The following is an 18696-nucleotide window of genomic DNA, read 5'->3' on the forward strand; positions in this document are numbered from 1 at the left end:
TCGGGAGGATATATGCTAGGTCCTGAAATCTATCCATGGTCCTGGTTTTGGCAGTGTGCAGGATCAGGCTAAGCAGGACGTGTTCCGGTGAGCATGGGATTACCCTGTCAGTTATACGAGCTGTCTCCCGAGTGATTTCCTGCCAGTAAAGCGTTAAGGATGTACAGCTACAAATCATGTGAATAAAGGTCGCCCCTTGTGTGTTGCATCTCGGACGTCTGGCATTCACCCTAGGAAAGAATTAATTGATACATTCTGTGGTTATGTATGCACGGTGGAGTATGTAAAAGCCTATCAGGCTGTAGCGGGCGTTTCAGGATACTTTAGTTGTCAGTACCAGTATGTTTTCCCAGTCCTTGTCGTCCAGTGACCTGTCGATGTCTTTTCGCCATCGACTACGTAGCCGGTCCTGAAGTTCGATGGTGTCCCGTCCTATGGCCCTGTAGAGACATGCAACCGCTTATATAAGTCCCCCCAGAAAGACTTATGTATTCACAGGTGGTGTGTCGCGGTGGTTTCGCCGTGCCCGTCCCCCAGTGACGTCTAATAGCCCCCATGACTGCTCCGTAGAGTAGGAAGTGCCCTTGTGGTACGCCCCAGTCGGCGCTAAATCCCTCAAAGGAGACTATCTCCCCATCCCGGTAGAGATCAGCCACCTTTTTACCCAATCCCCTATCCCCCTCCATTGCCCTCCGTGAGGGAAGGAGGGAGGCCTCCAGTAGCGTCAGTGCCATATCTGGTGAGCATGGGCGTTTTGTCCTTGTTTTCTGCAGGCACTGACTCCGGCACTGTCGTATCACTCTATGCACATTATTGCAGACCTGCTGAGGTTTGGCCGTCCCTAAGAGGGTGCGGAACACATTAATTTTGTCCGGAATGAAGGGTGGCACCCCCCAGTCTGCGTTTGTGCTTCCCGCCACCCACTGCGTGAATATCTGAAGCTGTCCTGCCAGATAACATGCCTCCATATCAGGCACAGCGAGTCCTCCTTCTGACCGAGGCCTCCTTAGTGTGTTAAGGGCTACTCCCCTTTGGCCCGCCCCCATATGAAGTCAGATAGGCATGAGTCCAGCTCCGTAAAACCAGGCTGCTGAAATCCATACCGGGAGCATGGTGAAGTACAGTAACCAGGGGAGAGCCACCATCTTGAGCAGAGAGATACGACCTATTGCTGATAGGGGAAGCTTTCCCCAGAACACCATGTTGTCTTTGAGCGAGCGCAAGGCTCTACTTATGTTCCCTGCCCTCACATCCTCTATGGCATGAAAGATGCACACTCCCAGATAGTGGAAGCATTGAGGATCCCATCGCAAATCGCCTAGGTTTTCAGGTGGCCACATAATCAAATAACATTGGTATATTTCCAAGTGTCCGACTTTGTATCCAAAGTAAAATGATCTTCTTATTAACAACACCAAGGTCTGTTGTCATAGCATCATATTCATTTATTTCTGTTTGTTTTCATCAACCCAAAACACAGCCAACACGTGTTTCGTCGGGCAATAATATCATGTCACTCGACTTCTTCAGGGCAAGGACAAGTTAATATCTTTCCTATAATTCAGACCTCCACTGGTATAGCCGTGAGTTACACCCTCATAGTACGAGGAGTTGTCTTCACAGCAGTGGAATAATTTCAAATGTCACAATCAATCATAAAAGTCTCCTATCTCGTCAAATAAAGCACTCGATATCTATTCAGTACTTGGGCTGTCTATTTCCACAATATTAGTAAATCCTCGTTACCATCACGAGTACGTGGCAAGTAATCCTGCAAAACACCGCGTGTACGCCGGCATGTAAGCACAGACAGCCCTGGAAATCTACCAATGTTATTTGATTATGTACGGAGATACGATTTGGACTTGATACACTGACATTTTTTCTGCTCAGCTAAGAAGCTCATTAAGATAACTAACCCCTCCTCCCGTCCGCACTGTTGTCTCCCGATTACATCTACTGAGCGTAGAAAGTCACCTCCCCCAGTACCTTGTGGTGCGTGGTGGCCCCTCCCCACTGCCTCCCTCTAGATGTTGTCGCTTCAGGCGGTACTATGTTATATGTCCCCCATCTCCCGGGATCTGTAGTCCAGCCTCATCTCGGTTTGCCCCCTGGGGGTGCTCCTGTTGTGGTGGTCTCTCAGGGGTGGAGGCCTCAGATGTCTGAACTTCTCTCTTCAGGTCTTCCATCAGCACCTCCCACGCTCCAGCCCTTTCTAGCTTACCTATCCCAGTCTCGCATTCCTAAGTAGGACACTGCCCTCACATCCGTCCTATTTCAGCAGCTCCCTCTTCCATCTGTGGACGCTGGGCCCATCTGAATTCCTCCAACCGTTAGTTATTTCTCTCTTCGGGAGGATATATGCTAGGTCCTGAAATCTATCCATGGTCCTGGTTTTGGCAGTGTGCAGGATCAGGCTAAGCAGGACGTGTTCCGGTGAGCATGGGATTACCCTGTCAGTTATACGAGCTGTCTCCCGAGTGATTTCCTGCCAGTAAAGCGTTAAGGATGTACAGCTACAAATCATGTGAATAAAGGTCGCCCCTTGTGTGTTGCATCTCGGACGTCTGGCATTCACCCTAGGAAAGAATTAATTGATACATTCTGTGGTTATGTATGCACGGTGGAGTATGTAAAAGCCTATCAGGCTGTAGCGGGCGTTTCAGGATACTTTAGTTGTCAGTACCAGTATGTTTTCCCAGTCCTTGTCGTCCAGTGACCTGTCGATGTCTTTTCGCCATCGACTACGTAGCCGGTCCTGAAGTTCGATGGTGTCCCGTCCTATGGCCCTGTAGAGACATGCAACCGCTTATAAAAGTCCCCCCAGAAAGACTTATGTATTCACAGGTGGTGTGTCGCGGTGGTTTCGCCGTGCCCGTCCCCCAGTGACGTCTAATAGCCCCCATGACTGCTCCGTAGAGTAGGAAGTGCCCTTGTGGTACGCCCCAGTCGGCGCTAAATCCCTCAAAGGAGACTATCTCCCCATCCCGGTAGAGATCAGCCACCTTTTTACCCAATCCCCTATCCCCCTCCATTGCCCTCCGTGAGGGAAGGAGGGAGGCCTCCAGTAGCGTCAGTGCCATATCTGGTGAGCATGGGCGTTTTGTCCTTGTTTTCTGCAGGCACTGACTCCGGCACTGTCGTATCACTCTATGCACATTATTGCGGACCTGCTGAGGTTTGGCCGTCCCTAAGAGGGTGCGGAACACATTAATTTTGTCCGGAATGAAGGGTGGCACCCCCCAGTCTGCGTTTATGCTTCCCGCCACCTACTGCGTGAATATCTGAAGCTGTCCTGCCAGATAACATGCCTCCATATCAGGCACAGCGAGTCCTCCTTCTGACCGAGGCCTCCTTAGTGTGTTAAGGGCTACTCCCCTTTGGCCCGCCCCCATATGAAGTCAGATAGGCATGAGTCCAGCTCCGTAAAACCAGGCTGCTGAAATCCATACCGGGAGCATGGTGAAGTACAGTAACCAGGGGAGAGCCACCATCTTGAGCAGAGAGATACGACCTATTGCTGATAGGGGAAGCTTTCCCCAGAACACCATGTTGTCTTTGAGCGAGCGCAAGGCTCTACTTATGTTCCCTGCCCTCACATCCTCTATGGCATGAAAGATGCACACTCCCAGATAGTGGAAGCATTGAGGATCCCATCGCAAATCGCCTAGGTTTTCAGGTGGCCACAAATCCTCTACCAGGGAGAATAAACTGGACTTCAGCCAGTTTACCCAAAGGCCCGACAACGATCCGAACTCTTCCATCATACTATTTGCCCCCGTCAGGTCCTCACCCGCATGCTGTATGAATAATAAGAGGTCGTCCGCGAATAAAGCTATGTGGTGCCTTTGATCCCCCAGCTGGAGCCCGCGGGAAGCCCTGTCTGATCTTGCCACGCAGGCTAGTGGTTCCACGGCCAGAGCGAACAGTAGTGGCGTGCCCCTCTCCACTCAGTACTGCTCCGAGATCGTGTGCCCCATGCGCCCTCTTGCCAACGGATCGGCATACAGCAGCTGCACCCATCTCAAGAACCCCGGTCCAAGGCCCATTTTGGTTAAGACTGCATAGAGGAATCCCCATTCAAGGCTATCAAATGCCTTTTCCATATCGATGGCGAACACCGCCCCTGCCTGGTTTTCCGTCGCCCGAGCTCAATAATGGACAGCAGGCGACGTTTATTCAGTGTCATGTTCCTACGGGGAATAAAGCCTGCCGGACCCCGGTACACCAAGGAGGCCATATGTGGGAGCAGCCGTGTTGCCAGTATTTTACTTAAAATTTAAAAGTCAAGATTCAGCATCGATAGGGGTCTATATGCTGTGCACTCCAAGGGGGACTTGTCAGGCAGCACAGCCTTCGATACTGTGTCTCACTCCATTTTGGAGGAGAGACTGGCTGCCCTTGGAATTGAGGGCCCAGCCCTGGCTTTGCTTAGATAATTTCAAACTGATTGTATGTTTCAAGTTTTGTCCTCCACAGTCCGATCTGAGACTCACTCTGAGGTCAGGAGTCCCACAGGGTTTGGTGTTTAGCCCGCTATTGTTTAACATCTACATCGCACTTTGGCAGATGAAGTGGACAGGGGCGGTCTGACACTTTTTTCCTACACAGATGACACACAGATCATCTTTACTGAACAGAACCATGGACCCTCAGATTTGAGCTTGGGCCTGAGTCGCATCACTTTATGGATGAACAAAAACTCTCTCAGGCTCAATGTCAATAAGACTGAAGTTATGATTCTGGAGAAAAACTGTTCTCTCTGGGGCCCTATTCACTGGCCCAACTCTCTAGGGGCCCTGCCTATTCCATCCCAGAAAGTAAAAGCTCTGGGATTCCATCTGGATGACAACTTGTCTATGAAGCCTTAGGTGGCTGCCACCTGTTTTGCGGTCCTCAAATGTCTTAAAAAGACCATTTGTATGATTCCGCTCAAAGGACTGTGATCCATACTTTGATTATAGCCAAACTGGACTATGGCAATGTGCAGTATTTGGAAGCCGATAAGGCTACTACCCACCGGCTGCAATTAGTTCAGAATGTAGCTGCGAGGTTGCTTTACCGACTTCCAAAAGACATCCTGGGTCTCCAACCTTCTTTGCGAGCTGCATTGGCTGACAATTGTGAACCGTATCAAGGTCAAAGCCTTATGCTTTATGTTCAAGGCTAAAGCAGGAACTGGACCACAGTATTTTATGATTTGGTGTCACTTTACCACCCATCTCGATCCGTACGTTCTATGAATATCTCCCTGTTCAGTGTGCCTAGGTTTGGACTGACTCGTATGAAAGGCCTTTTCATATTTAGGTCCGCAACGCTGGAATTCTCTTTTAGAGTCACTGATTAGTTGTACATTTCTGCTCAGTTTCTGCAAAGGCTTGAAGACTTAGCTCTTAATTCAGGAATCTCTACTCTACCTGCTTTGCTTTGGGAAACCTGTTGGAGTAGCTAAGCACATTACTAATTTAAATAATAGTAATTGCTAAGGTATTTGAAAAATATACATGTCACATGGAAACTGATTTGTTGGTGAAAAGAAGACAATGCAACATCTTCTATGCTCTGAAATGTGACCTCAAAAGCTGTAACTGAAAACCAGGCAAACCCTAAAGGTTTGCAATACCGTGATCCAAGTTTTTGACTTGATTTGTAGCCTGCAATATAATCTACTACAGTAGCCACTGGGGGGGGGACAAATAAATGCTCATAACTACCAATTCTAACCCCTTTTTGAGAGATGTAGCGGTGACTGAAATCTGTTCATTCAGATTGCTACAGTAGAACATACACATTTGCATAAATGTTACTTGACAGGAGCATTGAACAAATTAATAGAATATATAACTTGGCAATACACAAAGGCATGGAAAAAGTTCATTGCAAAAAATAAGAAAATTGGCAAATTCATGAAATAATGGAGAGGCAAAAGAAGATATCAGACATGTGTTTTGTTACACTAAGTAGTATATCGGATTGAGAGATTTTGAAATGCTAGAGGTCAATAGCAATCCTTTATGAAAATATTTTGTAATAGTACACTACCTATAAACTCCATGCCCGAACATCTTGCCCTCCTTCCAATTTCCAACATAATGGTCATTCTTGTTCAAGGCTTTGTTTGGCATTCTATACTCACCATACCTGAGAAAACATAGAAAACACATACCAAGTCAGAGAGATGAGACGCAAACCCTCTGCATTTGCTGCATGCATTACTTAACATAATCACTGCATTTTAAGTATCAGAATTACGAAACACTGCATTCAAAAGTCCATGCTTTTATTCTCAAGGCTTTTACTTTCCGAAGATTTAATAACTAACAAGGATAAGGACCTTTTAATTAATTTACAATCTCTATGAGGCAATGCTACAAGTAAATAAGGGAAAGTGCATATGTATGTGTGTAGGAGGGTCCACCAGTGAATGTGCAGGCTCGTAGCAAACTCTTGCTATGTTCTCTTGCACTGACTGAGAAGGAACCACAAAAAAAGATAAAAAAATAGTATGAGTCACGTTAAGAGGCTATTTGTACAGAAACCTAGCACAAATACTGAACGTGAGCATTCAAACATGATGCAATTAAATATGTTTGCATGTAGCTCAGTGACTGGTAATCAAGTTTGTTTTAGAATGTTCCCCTGTTTTATCTCTTCTCCGGATTAGGAGACTGTAAGCCAATCAAGTTTAAATCTATTTTAGGATGCAATGTCTTTTGAATAGGTAATTGATGGTCTAAGTGTACTAAAACAGAAATCACAAGCACGGTTGTTCTCATGATTTGCTAAAGGGGAGACATGAGCACAGTATAAGGCTAAAGAATTGGGGTATTGCAACTAGATGTCTGTAACCATTGTTGAAAAACTGTAAACACACAGGTTGATATTTTTATGAGAAATCTGAAGAAAAAAATGTAAAATGAGAAACTTGCTTTGAATTAATTTAATTTCTTTTAAATATAGGAATATTCAGAGCTGAAGAATGTAGGCAGGCCACTTGCTCTGTATACTTCTACCATCCAGTATTGACTCGGATCTTTGCAGTTGTTTTCTACGAGTCTTTCAAGTCACAGAATATACTGTGAATCCTCCCTTCGTAGACAATATACATAGGTATCAGGAATCATTAGATTGTATTTTCCACTGCAGGTAAGATTATGTATGTAGTGGTGAGTGAATGAAGCATGGTTCACCATGTGTATTGTGCAGTATCAAATAGGTAACCTCCCTGGTCAACATCATCAGAACCCATGAACTAAACATCATATACTACGCAGAGGACACCCAGCTCATCCTCTCTCTTTCTGAAGACCCCTTCACCACGATGGCCAGCTTCTGCCGGGGCATGACCAGTGTGGCTGACTGGATGCGAAATAAATGCCTCAAACTTAACACAAACCAAATGGAAGTACTGATCTTCTGGAAAAACACCTCTCCCCAGCAACGACTTCTGTTGGCCCACTGAACTAAGACCCTCACCCACTCAGACACAACACGCCCGCAACCTCGGCGTCGTCCTGGACAGCAAGCTCACCATGAAATGGCAGAACAACGCAGTCTCCTCAACCTGCTTCCTCATTTTTCACATGTTCTGGTAAGTCTTTAACTGGCTCCCCTTCAGCACCAGACCAAATGTCATTCAAGTCCTAGTCACCAGCCGACTGGACTACGGCGACACACTCTATGTAGAAATCCCCACACACCTCCTAAAGAGACTGCAGACCATACAGAACTCAGGGGCCAGGCACATCCTTGACCTCTTCGACCTCCCCAAATGGACCCACATCACCCCCCACCTCAAGAAGCTCCACTGGCTCCCTATTCAGAAGCGATGTGAATTTAAGATGCGGACCGCAACTACAAACCCTTCACAATCAAGGACCAGCAAACATCAACCACTGCTTGTAATTTCACCAACCCTCCACCTACCTTTCCCTCAGGCACACCCCTGCATCTGCTGAATCAACACTGGAGGACGCACCTTTTCCTACCTTGCTGAAAAGCTATGGAATGGGCTCTCCTTCCACCTCTAGACCGCACCTTCTCTTTAGGAATTCAGTAAGGGACTCAAGACCTGGCTGTTCAACTGAAATCTCCGGGATCTGCAATGCTCTCAGTGCCTGGATACTCTAATGGATGATTAGCCGTGCTTTATAAATCTTGTTTTGATTTGTAGCAAGAGTAGAGATATGCAGCAAATACTGGCTTCTGGTGAAGAAGGCAGGCATAGCACATCTACTACACTACCATCTACAAACAGATGCTTACAAGGTAAGTAACATCTTCCATTCCTAGCATGTGTGGCTGTAGATGCGCATGCTCTATATAGAGTGTAAATCAATTCCCTCTATAAGAGGTTGTAAGCATGTGGATGATGCACATGTCAGAAACCAAGATTTTAACATTGTCTGGCCAACCATTGCCTATTGATGGACTATAATATCTACACAATGGTGTTTGGTAAACATGGTAAACAGTTGACCATGTAGCCTCTTTTTAAAGGTTGAAAGTGCCTTAGTGGGGTTTTGCAAAGGCAATGAAGAGCTGGTCAGACTTGCTGAAGGACTCGGTACTGATACCATAGTACATGAGAGTCTTTTTAACATATTGTATGAAGGGCTCTCTCTGCTACAACGTCAGGTTGTGAAAAGAAGGTTGAGAGCTCTATTGTCTGCCTGAGTTGGAAAGGGAACACTATGCAGGGGAGGAACTTGGGATTAGTTCCTACAACAACCCTGTCCTGTGATCCTGAATGAAAGGCTCTTTCAGGGTAAGTGCCTGCAACTAATTGATACCTAAGAGGGAAGTTATGGCTACGAGGATAGCCAATTTCCACAAGAGGACTGCAAAGGGCAAGAGTGTAATTGCTCAAAGGGGGGACCCATAAGCCCCCTGAGGACTACATTCAAGTTAAATGTAGAGGCAGGAGATACTCTGGGAGGTATGATGCTATTGTTATGGCAAATTTCCAATTTAAAATTATGTCCTCTTAGTGGTATGAATAATGTGCATTTAAACAAAATTGATGGACTTTACAGAATCATGCTTTCTTAAGTTGGTAAGGCTGGGCACTAACTTCATCTTGACATTCAAAACTTTTCAAACTTTTCAATGTTTCCAGCCTTACTATATCCACACCCAGCAAAATGTGCCCGAAACATTACTGAATGTAATATGTATTGTGATTCTGTCATAATGAGATGTTGTTCTTTGTAAGCTCTAGAGCAATGGTTCTTAACCTTTGGACCTCTGAGGATCCCCACTTAATCATTACGGAAACCCAGGGACCCCTAATGAATTATTATTGGAATCCACTGACTCATAACTAAAAGTCGGGAACCACAGCTTGAGCATTTTTCTATGATTTCAACCGCAAAACAATACAAAAAAGATAAAGAAACAAGTATTCATCAAACAAATACCCAAATGATGAGATATTTTATTTAATTCACAAACAAACTCCTTCAAATTTACAGATCGTTTTAAAAATGTCATTTGTACATATGTGCCAGAATGATGCATATAAGGAAAATGTCCTGCCAAGGCGCAAGGATTTCTATTTCCAAAGACTTTGCCAGGGATACAGCCTCTAAAAGGAAGGGCTTTCTGGTACTCAGGAGAATGCTGTCGGAAAGTGCACTACAAAATTCTTTTATCAGGCCTTCTAAATTTGATATCATCTATACAGGTCCCCCTACCTCAGGGATTTACAATTATACCTAACCCAGTTTTTTCTCATCTGAGTATGCCGTGGTCAACTTTCACCTATCCTCAACAAAGGGGTCTTCCACTGTTCTTTGCTTATCTCAACTATTGCATTATTGTTATTATAATTGATTGTTCCTTGTACCAATTTACAAACCTTGCTACTGCGTTTGTCTTTGATGTGATTGAGGGATATGTGGTTCTCATTTCCACCTGTTACAAAATCATATTTTCCCTGTTGGCTTGCCCATTACTTTGAGCACTAACAATACTCAAATTATGTAACCAGTCACTTCTGATATTTCAACTGTCGTCGTGTTACTAACCTTGCTCCATCTTACTATCAGGTATTTTACATATTGTCAAGGTACTGACCACATAACCCTACAGGAAATAACTTCACCTTTACTCTCCACCACATAACATCGTCTTAAGAATCACTACATTGTGGTCAACTCCTACCTCATCCATGACATGATTTCTATGCATATTGAGCCCATCACAATTTCGGAACATGCCTCCATCTCGATCACTCTACAAATGCTACCCACCTTTCCTAAAGGTCGCACTTGGCCTATGAATGCTGAACTCTTTCAAGATGATGGAACTGTATGCGATTTACATAAAGAACTGGCCCTATTTTTACAAGAAAACATAGCCTTTGCCTCCTCATGATTACACTTTGGAACACACTGAAGTGCTACTCCAGAGGTCAAGTGATAAGCCACATGTCTATGAAAAACAAAAAAGTAGCCCTGGGAAAACAACTAAAATTAAAGTCAAAGAACTGCTCTATAGACACTCACATGACCCTTTTGACATGGCCACATTCAAACGTCTCAAATATAAACATAACTCCATTATCAGTAGACACGCTGACAAGGCTTGCAGAACCCTAGCTGGATATCTGAAATTCAAAAGTAACTCCTCTCTAATCCAGAACATCAAAGACCACCGTGGTAAATGGCAAGCAACACCTGATGACATCCTTATGATCTTTCAAAATTTCTATACTGAATTATACACCCCGACCATAAACACACTGAAGGAGGCTTGCTTAAACTTTCTTTGAAATTTCTCAATAAAATTGCTCTCTTCCGACGATCAACTAACTTTAAACAGACCAATCGATAGAGATGAGATTATGCTTACAATAAAATCTATCCCTACTGGTAAGCCCGGGCCAGGATGGGTTACCCATCAACTTCTATAAACTGTGCCCCACAATTAAAGAGCCCTTGGAGTCTGCCCTGAATCACTTCATCACTGCCAGTAAAGTAACCAGCACCGCTTCTGAGGCTAATATCGTGGCCATGCCCAAGAAGAGGAAAGACCAATCTGACTATAACATTTTTAGACCCACCTCGTATATAAACATTGAGGCAAAAATCGAAGCTAAAATCCTGGCCAATCGGCTCACACCCCTGATAACCAAAATGATCCATCTCACTCAGACTGGCTTAGTCAAAGGCTTATTTTGACATATAATTGAGAAATCCTTTAAACTCGTCTCCCCTCCAGTAGCTGCTATAGCTCTGGATGCAGCAGAAGCATTCAAAAAAGTTTCTTGCAGGTAGCTCAAAGCCACCCTATCCAGACACAACTTAGGAGACTCCTTTATCAAAATGACCATAACATTGTAAACATTGTACTCTAACCTTTAAGCTATACTTAAAATCAATGGTCCCTGTAACAACCCTTTGCCTTAAAATAGGGTACCCTGCAGGGCTGCTCCCTATACACCTTATTATTTTGTTTAGCTATCGATTCCCTCTTATTAATGATAAACTAATCAACAGAAATTACAGGCATCTGTCACTTCAGGGAAGTGACCTATAAAACGTCTGTCTATGCAGATGACATATCAACATTTATGGAATCTGCAGACAAAGCAGTTCCGGCACTTCTAAATATTATTGACCAGTTCACCCATTTCTCTGGATATTCTTGAAACAAGATAAAACAGAGGTCTTACTTTTAAGTATTCATTAGCAAACCTCTTGTATAGATAACTCCAACTTTAAATGGAAATCCAAATTCATTAAATATCTGGGCATCTGGTTTTGCAATGATCTCACAGAATCAGTTACTCACAAGGAGTCAAAAATTACCTGAGAAAATATGATATTTTCTGTCCGCTAGGACCCCTAAACATATTTCTTGGTAGGTCAAGCTAGAAACTGTCAATATGGCGGTATCCCCACTGGTAAACCACCTTTCTAGCATACTCCTCATCCAACTGTACCAGAACTTTTTCCATAAAATTGATAAACTCAATTCCAAGCCCCTTTGGAACAAGAAAAAAGCTAGATTTAGTCAGAAGAAACTGTCACCTCCAAAGAGGGTGGTTGTAACTTCCCAAACTGATTAAATGACCAAACAGCTTACTTGGCCATGCAAGGGGCGCTCCGGTTCATAGTTGAATCCCTCAAAAAGCCTGTATGCTCAATGTCGAGCAAACCATGAGTCACCTCTAGAAGCAACTTTGACCATTTCCCATAACCCCTATCCACACTCCAGCAGCATCTTAAACTCCTCCCAACTCCCACACACAAATTCACCACCTTATCACTATGGCACAATAAGAAACTGCAGATTGCTACCTCATCAACCATCTGTCAAATATGGGCTACAAGGGCATCTCTCTAGTAGCAGATCTGAATAATGGCTCTGAGCATTATTAACCTTTGTGACTTTACAAAAGAAACGTGGCCTTTCTAGCCTGGTTATCTATGACTTCATACAAATTAAAGTGAAAATCTCCAAGTTAGGCCCTCTTCAGAAATCTACTCTTCTCCCCACTATCCGGCTCCTTCTAACAGGTGGCCATGTTGCATCCAAGATCCATAACATGTTTAGACAAGCATTTTCAATGCAATGGTCTCGGCATTATTAAAGGTAGAGCTATTGTCATTGCTTATGCCTTTTTTTTTATTAGAAATAAATGGCATTGTCATTTACAATGCCAATAGCTTAATCGCTTGCATATGCATGACCTATTGCATTTACACCCACACAGAGCCACACACACATACAGAGCCACCCACACAGTCATTCATATAGAGCCACTCACACACAAAGAGCCACCTACACAGAGCCACCCACACATAGAGCCTCCTACAAAAAAGCTATCTACACAGGAGGAAAAATTAAGATGGGCAGACAGAAAGACAAGAATGGAAGGGGAAAGGAAGAGTGAAAGAAGGAAGGAAACTTCGAAACAAAGAAGGAAGAAATGGTGAAGGGTGGAAGGATGGATGGTCTTTAGAATGAACCAATTGGAGTGAAGGATGGAGCAATGGAACGATGATTAGCAGAGTGAATTGAGGATTGGAGGAAGAATGGAAAGGGGCGACCACTCGGTCCCCCCGAACGTATGGCGGAGTACCACGATCCCCCCGGGAAGCCATCTTGGGCGGGAGGCGAGTCTCGGCTGGTATGCCCGAAGCGGCGTAGCCGGGGCGCGCCTTTTTCCCGCCCTAGAGTGGGTTGGCCTAGACACCGACGCGGCTGGCCACGCCCTTGGGGCAGGCAGGGGCGGGTTTACGCCCGCCCTGAAGACGGATAAAAGGAGAAACAAGATCCGAAGGCATCCTCTTGTTCCTGTGCTCTGAAGCTGCACCTCCTCGCTGCACGTGAGCTCGAGACGGAACGAAGAGCCAATTTTGAGCGTTGTAATCTTTCTTGTTTGTTTTACAGATACTCTGTTGGAGAATGCCGAAGAAGGCGGGAAAGCGCATGACTACTGACCAGATGCTGCGCGTTCTTATGAAAGAGATGACTGAGTTAAAGAGGCGAATGGATGAAAACGAGGAAGGGGGACCGAAACGTCCTTTGGCGGGAGCAGCCCCGGGAGGGAAAAACAAGAGGCCCAGGAGAGGGAGAGCTGTGGAAGACATCCCGGGCCCTAGTGCCCCGCTAGAGGCACCCACCCCCGTGCCGGAGGGAGGGAATCCGATTCCCGTTGTGGTCACCCCCGTGTCCGGGGACGATATGCCGCCTGAGCTGGCAGCACAACTAGCAGCGTGGTTGGGTAAAGATAGTGAGGGCGCCACGGCTGTCGACGCGCAGGTACTGATGAAGCAACTGCGTGAGTCACGGGAAGCAGCGAAGGTATCCACACCGGCTGCGGTAGTAGAGAAGCCACAGGGGACAGGTTCGGTCGCAGAGACGCCGTCCGGTTCAGGTAAGCGGCCATTGCCGATTGCAAGGGATGAGTCAGCACCTTCTCGTAGGGAAAGGGTGGGTCAGCATGTCCCCTTGGCTATTAAGGAGAAGATATGGGCGGGAGAATATGTAAACATTTTCTCGTTGCTTACTGATCACTATGAAATGGAGCATGTTAAGGGCCAGAAGGATCTCATGCATCCGAGTGTTTGGCGCGCAAAAATGGCCGCCTTTAAGGTGAACGAAAATATTGGCAATTGGGGCAAAGCGTGGGGGGTCTTTACATCGATCTTGGGGGAACGAAGGCCCGATCTGCTGCAAGAATTGCCGATTTATCAGTCTCGAATCATGGGGTACTCGGTATCACATGAGGGTAACCATTGGTTCTGCTATGATAATCTGTTTAGAAAGGCTAAGGAACATGATAAAAGCTTAACTTGGGATTGTTATGATTCTGTGTCTTGGGATAAAATGAAGGAGACTGGTATGTTGAAAGTGCCATTGGTGGGAAGTAACGTTGGCGAATCCTACCGCCAGTATGCGGGGACGCCCTTTCGATCAGGTACAGGTACCGACAATTCCTCGAGGCCTGCCGGAAATACAGGAAAAAGGGGGGTTTGCTGGAACTTCAACAGGGGTAAATGTACCAGGCCCCAGGGATCGTGCAAATTTAGGCACGAATGTAGTGGGTGTGGGCAATCGTCCCATCCTGAGTCCACGTGCAGAGCCAAAACGGGTGATAACGGGGGTAGAGGAGGCGCCAAACAGGTCTAATATAGTCCGAGGGGCGCCTTTACCTACCCCGATTGATACCTTGGCGATGATTCCTTGGCTCAGTGAATACCCGGATCGTACTTCTGCTGGGGTGTTGCGGAACGGGTTTTCTTATGGTTTCCGCATCCCAGTGGGGGACTTTCAAGGTGCAGCGAAGTGTAAAAATCAGCTATCGGTCTTCCAGCATACGACCGTGGTACAGGATAAAATCAGGAAAGAGGTGACACGAGGTCGAGTCGCCGGTCCGTTTAGTGTACCACCGGTTCCTAACTTTGTTTGTTCCCCTTTAGGTGTGGTCCCAAAGAAGGACCCGGGTGAGTTTCGGCTGATACATAATTTATCAGCCCCACGTGGTCTTTCCGTAAACGAAGCGATAGACCCGGAAGTGTGTTCGGTGCGGTACGCATCCTTCGATGAGGCCGTAGCCATTTTGAATCGCCTGGGGCCCGGGGCGCTGATGGCAAAATCTGATATCGAGTCAGCGTTCCGGTTGCTCCCGGTACATCCAGACGATCAGCGTCTCCTAGGTTTCATGTTTCAGGGTCATTATTACATGGATAGGTGTATGCCGATGGGGTGCTCTATATCTTGCGCCTATTTCGAAAAATTCAGTACTTTTCTACAATGGGTCTTCACAAGGAAGACGGGTTCCCGAAATGTGATGCATTACCTTGATGATTTTTTGTTCCTGGGGGCAGCCGGGGATCCGGAATGTGGGCAGGCTTTGGCACAATTTTGTGTCTTGATGAATCAGTTTGGCGTGCCATTGGCACCAGGTAAGACTGTGGGGCCGTCCACTTGCCTCGAGTTTCTGGGGATCGAGTTGGACTCCGATGAAGGTTGTTTTCGTTTACCAGCCGAAAAAGTGTTAAAGTTCAAGACATCCCTGCAAATGTGTATACGTGGATATCCAAGGTCAAACTACATCAGTTACAGCAGCTAGTGGGCCAGTTGAATTTTGCCCTGAGGGTTATACCAATGGCCCGCCCCTTTTCTCGTTCGATTGCTCAAGCCATGGTCGGCCTGAAGGAGGGCCACCATCGCACGAGGCTCTCGGCTGAGGTCCGCCAGGACATGCGCATTTGGTTGGCATTCCTGGCGGATTTCAATGGTCGAGTCGTCTGGAATAAACCGGCCGTGTCCTCTGAGGAGCTGGGGCTGTGGACGGATTCGGCAGGGAGCATAGGGTTTGGTGCCATCTTTGGCACAAGATGGTCGGCACAAAGGTGACCGACATGGTGGCATGACAGTGGATTGACAAGTAACATTGCTTTCCTGGAACTTTTCCCCATTTTAGTGGCCCTGAGAACGTGGCCCGAGGGGTTCAAGGATCACTCCGTGGTATTCTGGTCTGACAATATGACCGTGGTCGAGTGTATCAATAGCCAGGCAGCACGATGCAAATGGATTTTGAGATTACTAAAAGAAATTGTTTTACTATGTATGCAATTGAATGTGTTGTTTAAAGCTAGACATGTCCCAGGGGTAATGAACCAGGCAGCTGATGCACTGTCTCGTTTTCGTATGCAGGCTTTCTGGGGTTTTCTTCCCACAGCGGACCCGGAGCCGGCACCCTTTCCCGAAGCTCTCTGGTCTCTCGGTGCCCCGAACTTCGTAACCTCGTGGGAGAGAGTTTAGCACCCAGGACGAGGAAGGCATATGAAGGGGCGTTCCGGTCCTATTTAGCCTTTTTGGGGTCTGATAGAGAGGAGCTTTGGGGACAGGAGGAGTGGGTGGTAAATTTTCTGATGTCTTTACACCTGGTTGGGAAATCGGTGGCCACGGCTCAGAGGCATCGGGCTGCCATTTCTTTTGTTGCTAGGGCTCATGGGATTCAGGACCCGACAGCGTCTTTCGTAGTACAGAAAGCGCTACGGAGGTGGCAACGCCTTGAGGGTCGCAGAGTAGACGAGAGGCGCCCGATAGGTTTGGATAGGCTGGCCCAGTTATTATCCAGACTCCCTGCTACGTGTTCATCTCAGTTTGAGACAGTATTATTCCGAGCCGCTTTTTCGCTGGCATTCCATGGGGCTATGCGGGTAAGCGAACTAGTGGCGAGGAACAAGCAGGATGTGACAGGAGGATTGTGCCAGGAGCACGTCCAGATCAGAGGGGAGACGATGACGGTCTCATTTGTCAGGTCCAAGACCGATCAAAGTGGGATGGGTGACTGCGTAATCATACGCAGGATTCCCGGGTCCTCCATGTGCCCGGTAAGGTGTCTAGAAGATTATTTGGCACGGAGGGTGGCATCATGGGGGGGGACCTTGTTGAGACACGCTGACGCCACCCCACTGACAAAGTTTCAGTTTCAGCGGGTGCTTGCGATGTCGATTGCCGCTGCGGGCTTGAACCCGGGCGAGTTTGGGACCCATTCCTTTCGGATAGGGGCTGCTACAGAAGCTACAGCCAGGGGTCTGAATGTTGAACAAGTTAAACGGGTGGGGCGTTGGTCCTCCAATTGTTATAAAAGGTATGTGCGGTTGCACATGTTGTGAAGCTGTAACAATGTACTCACGCTTCTTGTTTTTGTTTGGTTTTCAGTTGCGCAAGCCTACGAGGCGGGGCGAACTTTGCAGTCGACCCAACACCGGGCCAGCGGTCAGACATCACCGGCTGTGAGAAAGGAGGTGTGGGTCGTGGGCCACTCATACGTGAGACGTGCCGCGGACGTATTCAAGGCAGGTGACATGATTCACGTGGCTGGGGAATACGGGTACAGTGTGTCCTTCTACGGAAGAGGCGGTCTCTGTATTGACCAGTTTCAATCATTTTTTGAGGGTTTACTAGGGCGGACGAGGTCACCGCCGGCTGTAGTCATAGTACATCTTGGGGGTAATGATTTGGTCACCACTGGTAGACGACTTCTCCTTGAGGCAATGCTTTCCACTGTAAGTTGGTTAGCTAGGAGAGTTCCAGGGTGCACAATTGCATGGTCCCATATGATCCCACGAAAAGTGTGGCGGGGGGCTATTTCGGTTCCGGCTTTAAATCATTCTGTTAGAAAGCTTAATAACAAAGTGAGTAGGTTGTTCCGTTCCAAGACACTGCATTCTATTTCACATGGGTGTATTAATGATGACAGTATGTATTTGGGGGATGGTGTGCATTTGTCTCGGGTGGGGAATGAGTTACTCATAGGAGACTACTTGGCATGGCTGAAAACGTTATAACATGACCTTTAGGTAGGAGTTGTGTGGGGGGTCCGGATAGCCGGTCAACTATGCGGCCTGTGGCGGTAAGGTCATGATCGGTGAGCACTAATTGGAAGATCCCTATGAGTGGGCGTCACCCAACACGGATGGGAGCGCTCGGGGGAGGTGGCCATTGGCCCCTCAACGGGGAGGCGGTCCCTTCTAAGGATGGGTCGCCGAAAGAAAAGGAAAGGCGGTCAAGGCCCCTTCCTGGGTAGGAGGGGTTACAGCCCCCTCCTGGGGAATTTCCCGGGGCCAGGACGTCTGCGACGGCAGATGTGGTAAGTTGTGTGGGGTTTGGGGGGGGGGGTCTACGCTACCTTCTAGATACCTCACACGAGTCCTCGTACGACCTCTAAGTGGCGTCGAGTTTTATTGGGGCCCCCGTCAAGTCAAGGGAAATTGGTAATTGCACTTGAGGTACGCCTCTGGGCCGCCCCTCACAAGTGAGGGCGATATTTCTGGGTTAGGGATCTTGACACCGGTTACGACCTTGCCGTTGGCCCTTAAACGTTAGGATGTACAATTTCAAAATTTCAAGTAAATGTTTTGTAGGATGTTAGTTCGGCTAGGAGAACCTTTGTATTAGAGAATCTGTTAAGGTTAGCCAAACATCGCAATGTGGTAATGAAATTGTACATAATATGAAACTGTTTATTTAATGTTTTAATTTTGTTTCATATTTTAATAAATACGGCCGGGAGGGTTACTCCCTCCCGTCTTCCAAAGACTTCAGAACTGTTTCCGGTTTCCCATCCTTGGGGATTGTGTTGAGAGGGGGTGGCGGGTATCTCAGCCATATGGAAAGGGGCGACAACTCGGTCCCCCCGAACGTATGGCGGAGTACCACGATCCCCCC

At 46.8% G+C, this 18696-nt stretch overlaps 1 protein-coding gene across 1 annotated transcript in view; it reads right to left on the reverse strand.

Annotated features, from left to right (window-relative positions):
- The window catches only part of ALS2 (alsin Rho guanine nucleotide exchange factor ALS2), a 1343724-nt gene that overhangs the window by 719158 nt on the left and 605870 nt on the right, over positions 1-18696 (reverse strand). Inside the window, exon 20 of the mRNA XM_086955258.1 lies at positions 6043-6141. Within this exon, the coding sequence (XP_086811384.1) occupies positions 6043-6141 (99 nt within the window). The remainder of the gene's footprint in view (positions 1-6042; positions 6142-18696) is intronic.

The sequence above is a fragment of the Lissotriton vulgaris genome, chromosome 2_1 (genome assembly GCF_964263255.1).
Source record: "Lissotriton vulgaris chromosome 2_1, aLisVul1.2, whole genome shotgun sequence".
In the NCBI taxonomy this organism is placed as follows: domain Eukaryota; kingdom Metazoa; phylum Chordata; class Amphibia; order Caudata; family Salamandridae; genus Lissotriton; species Lissotriton vulgaris.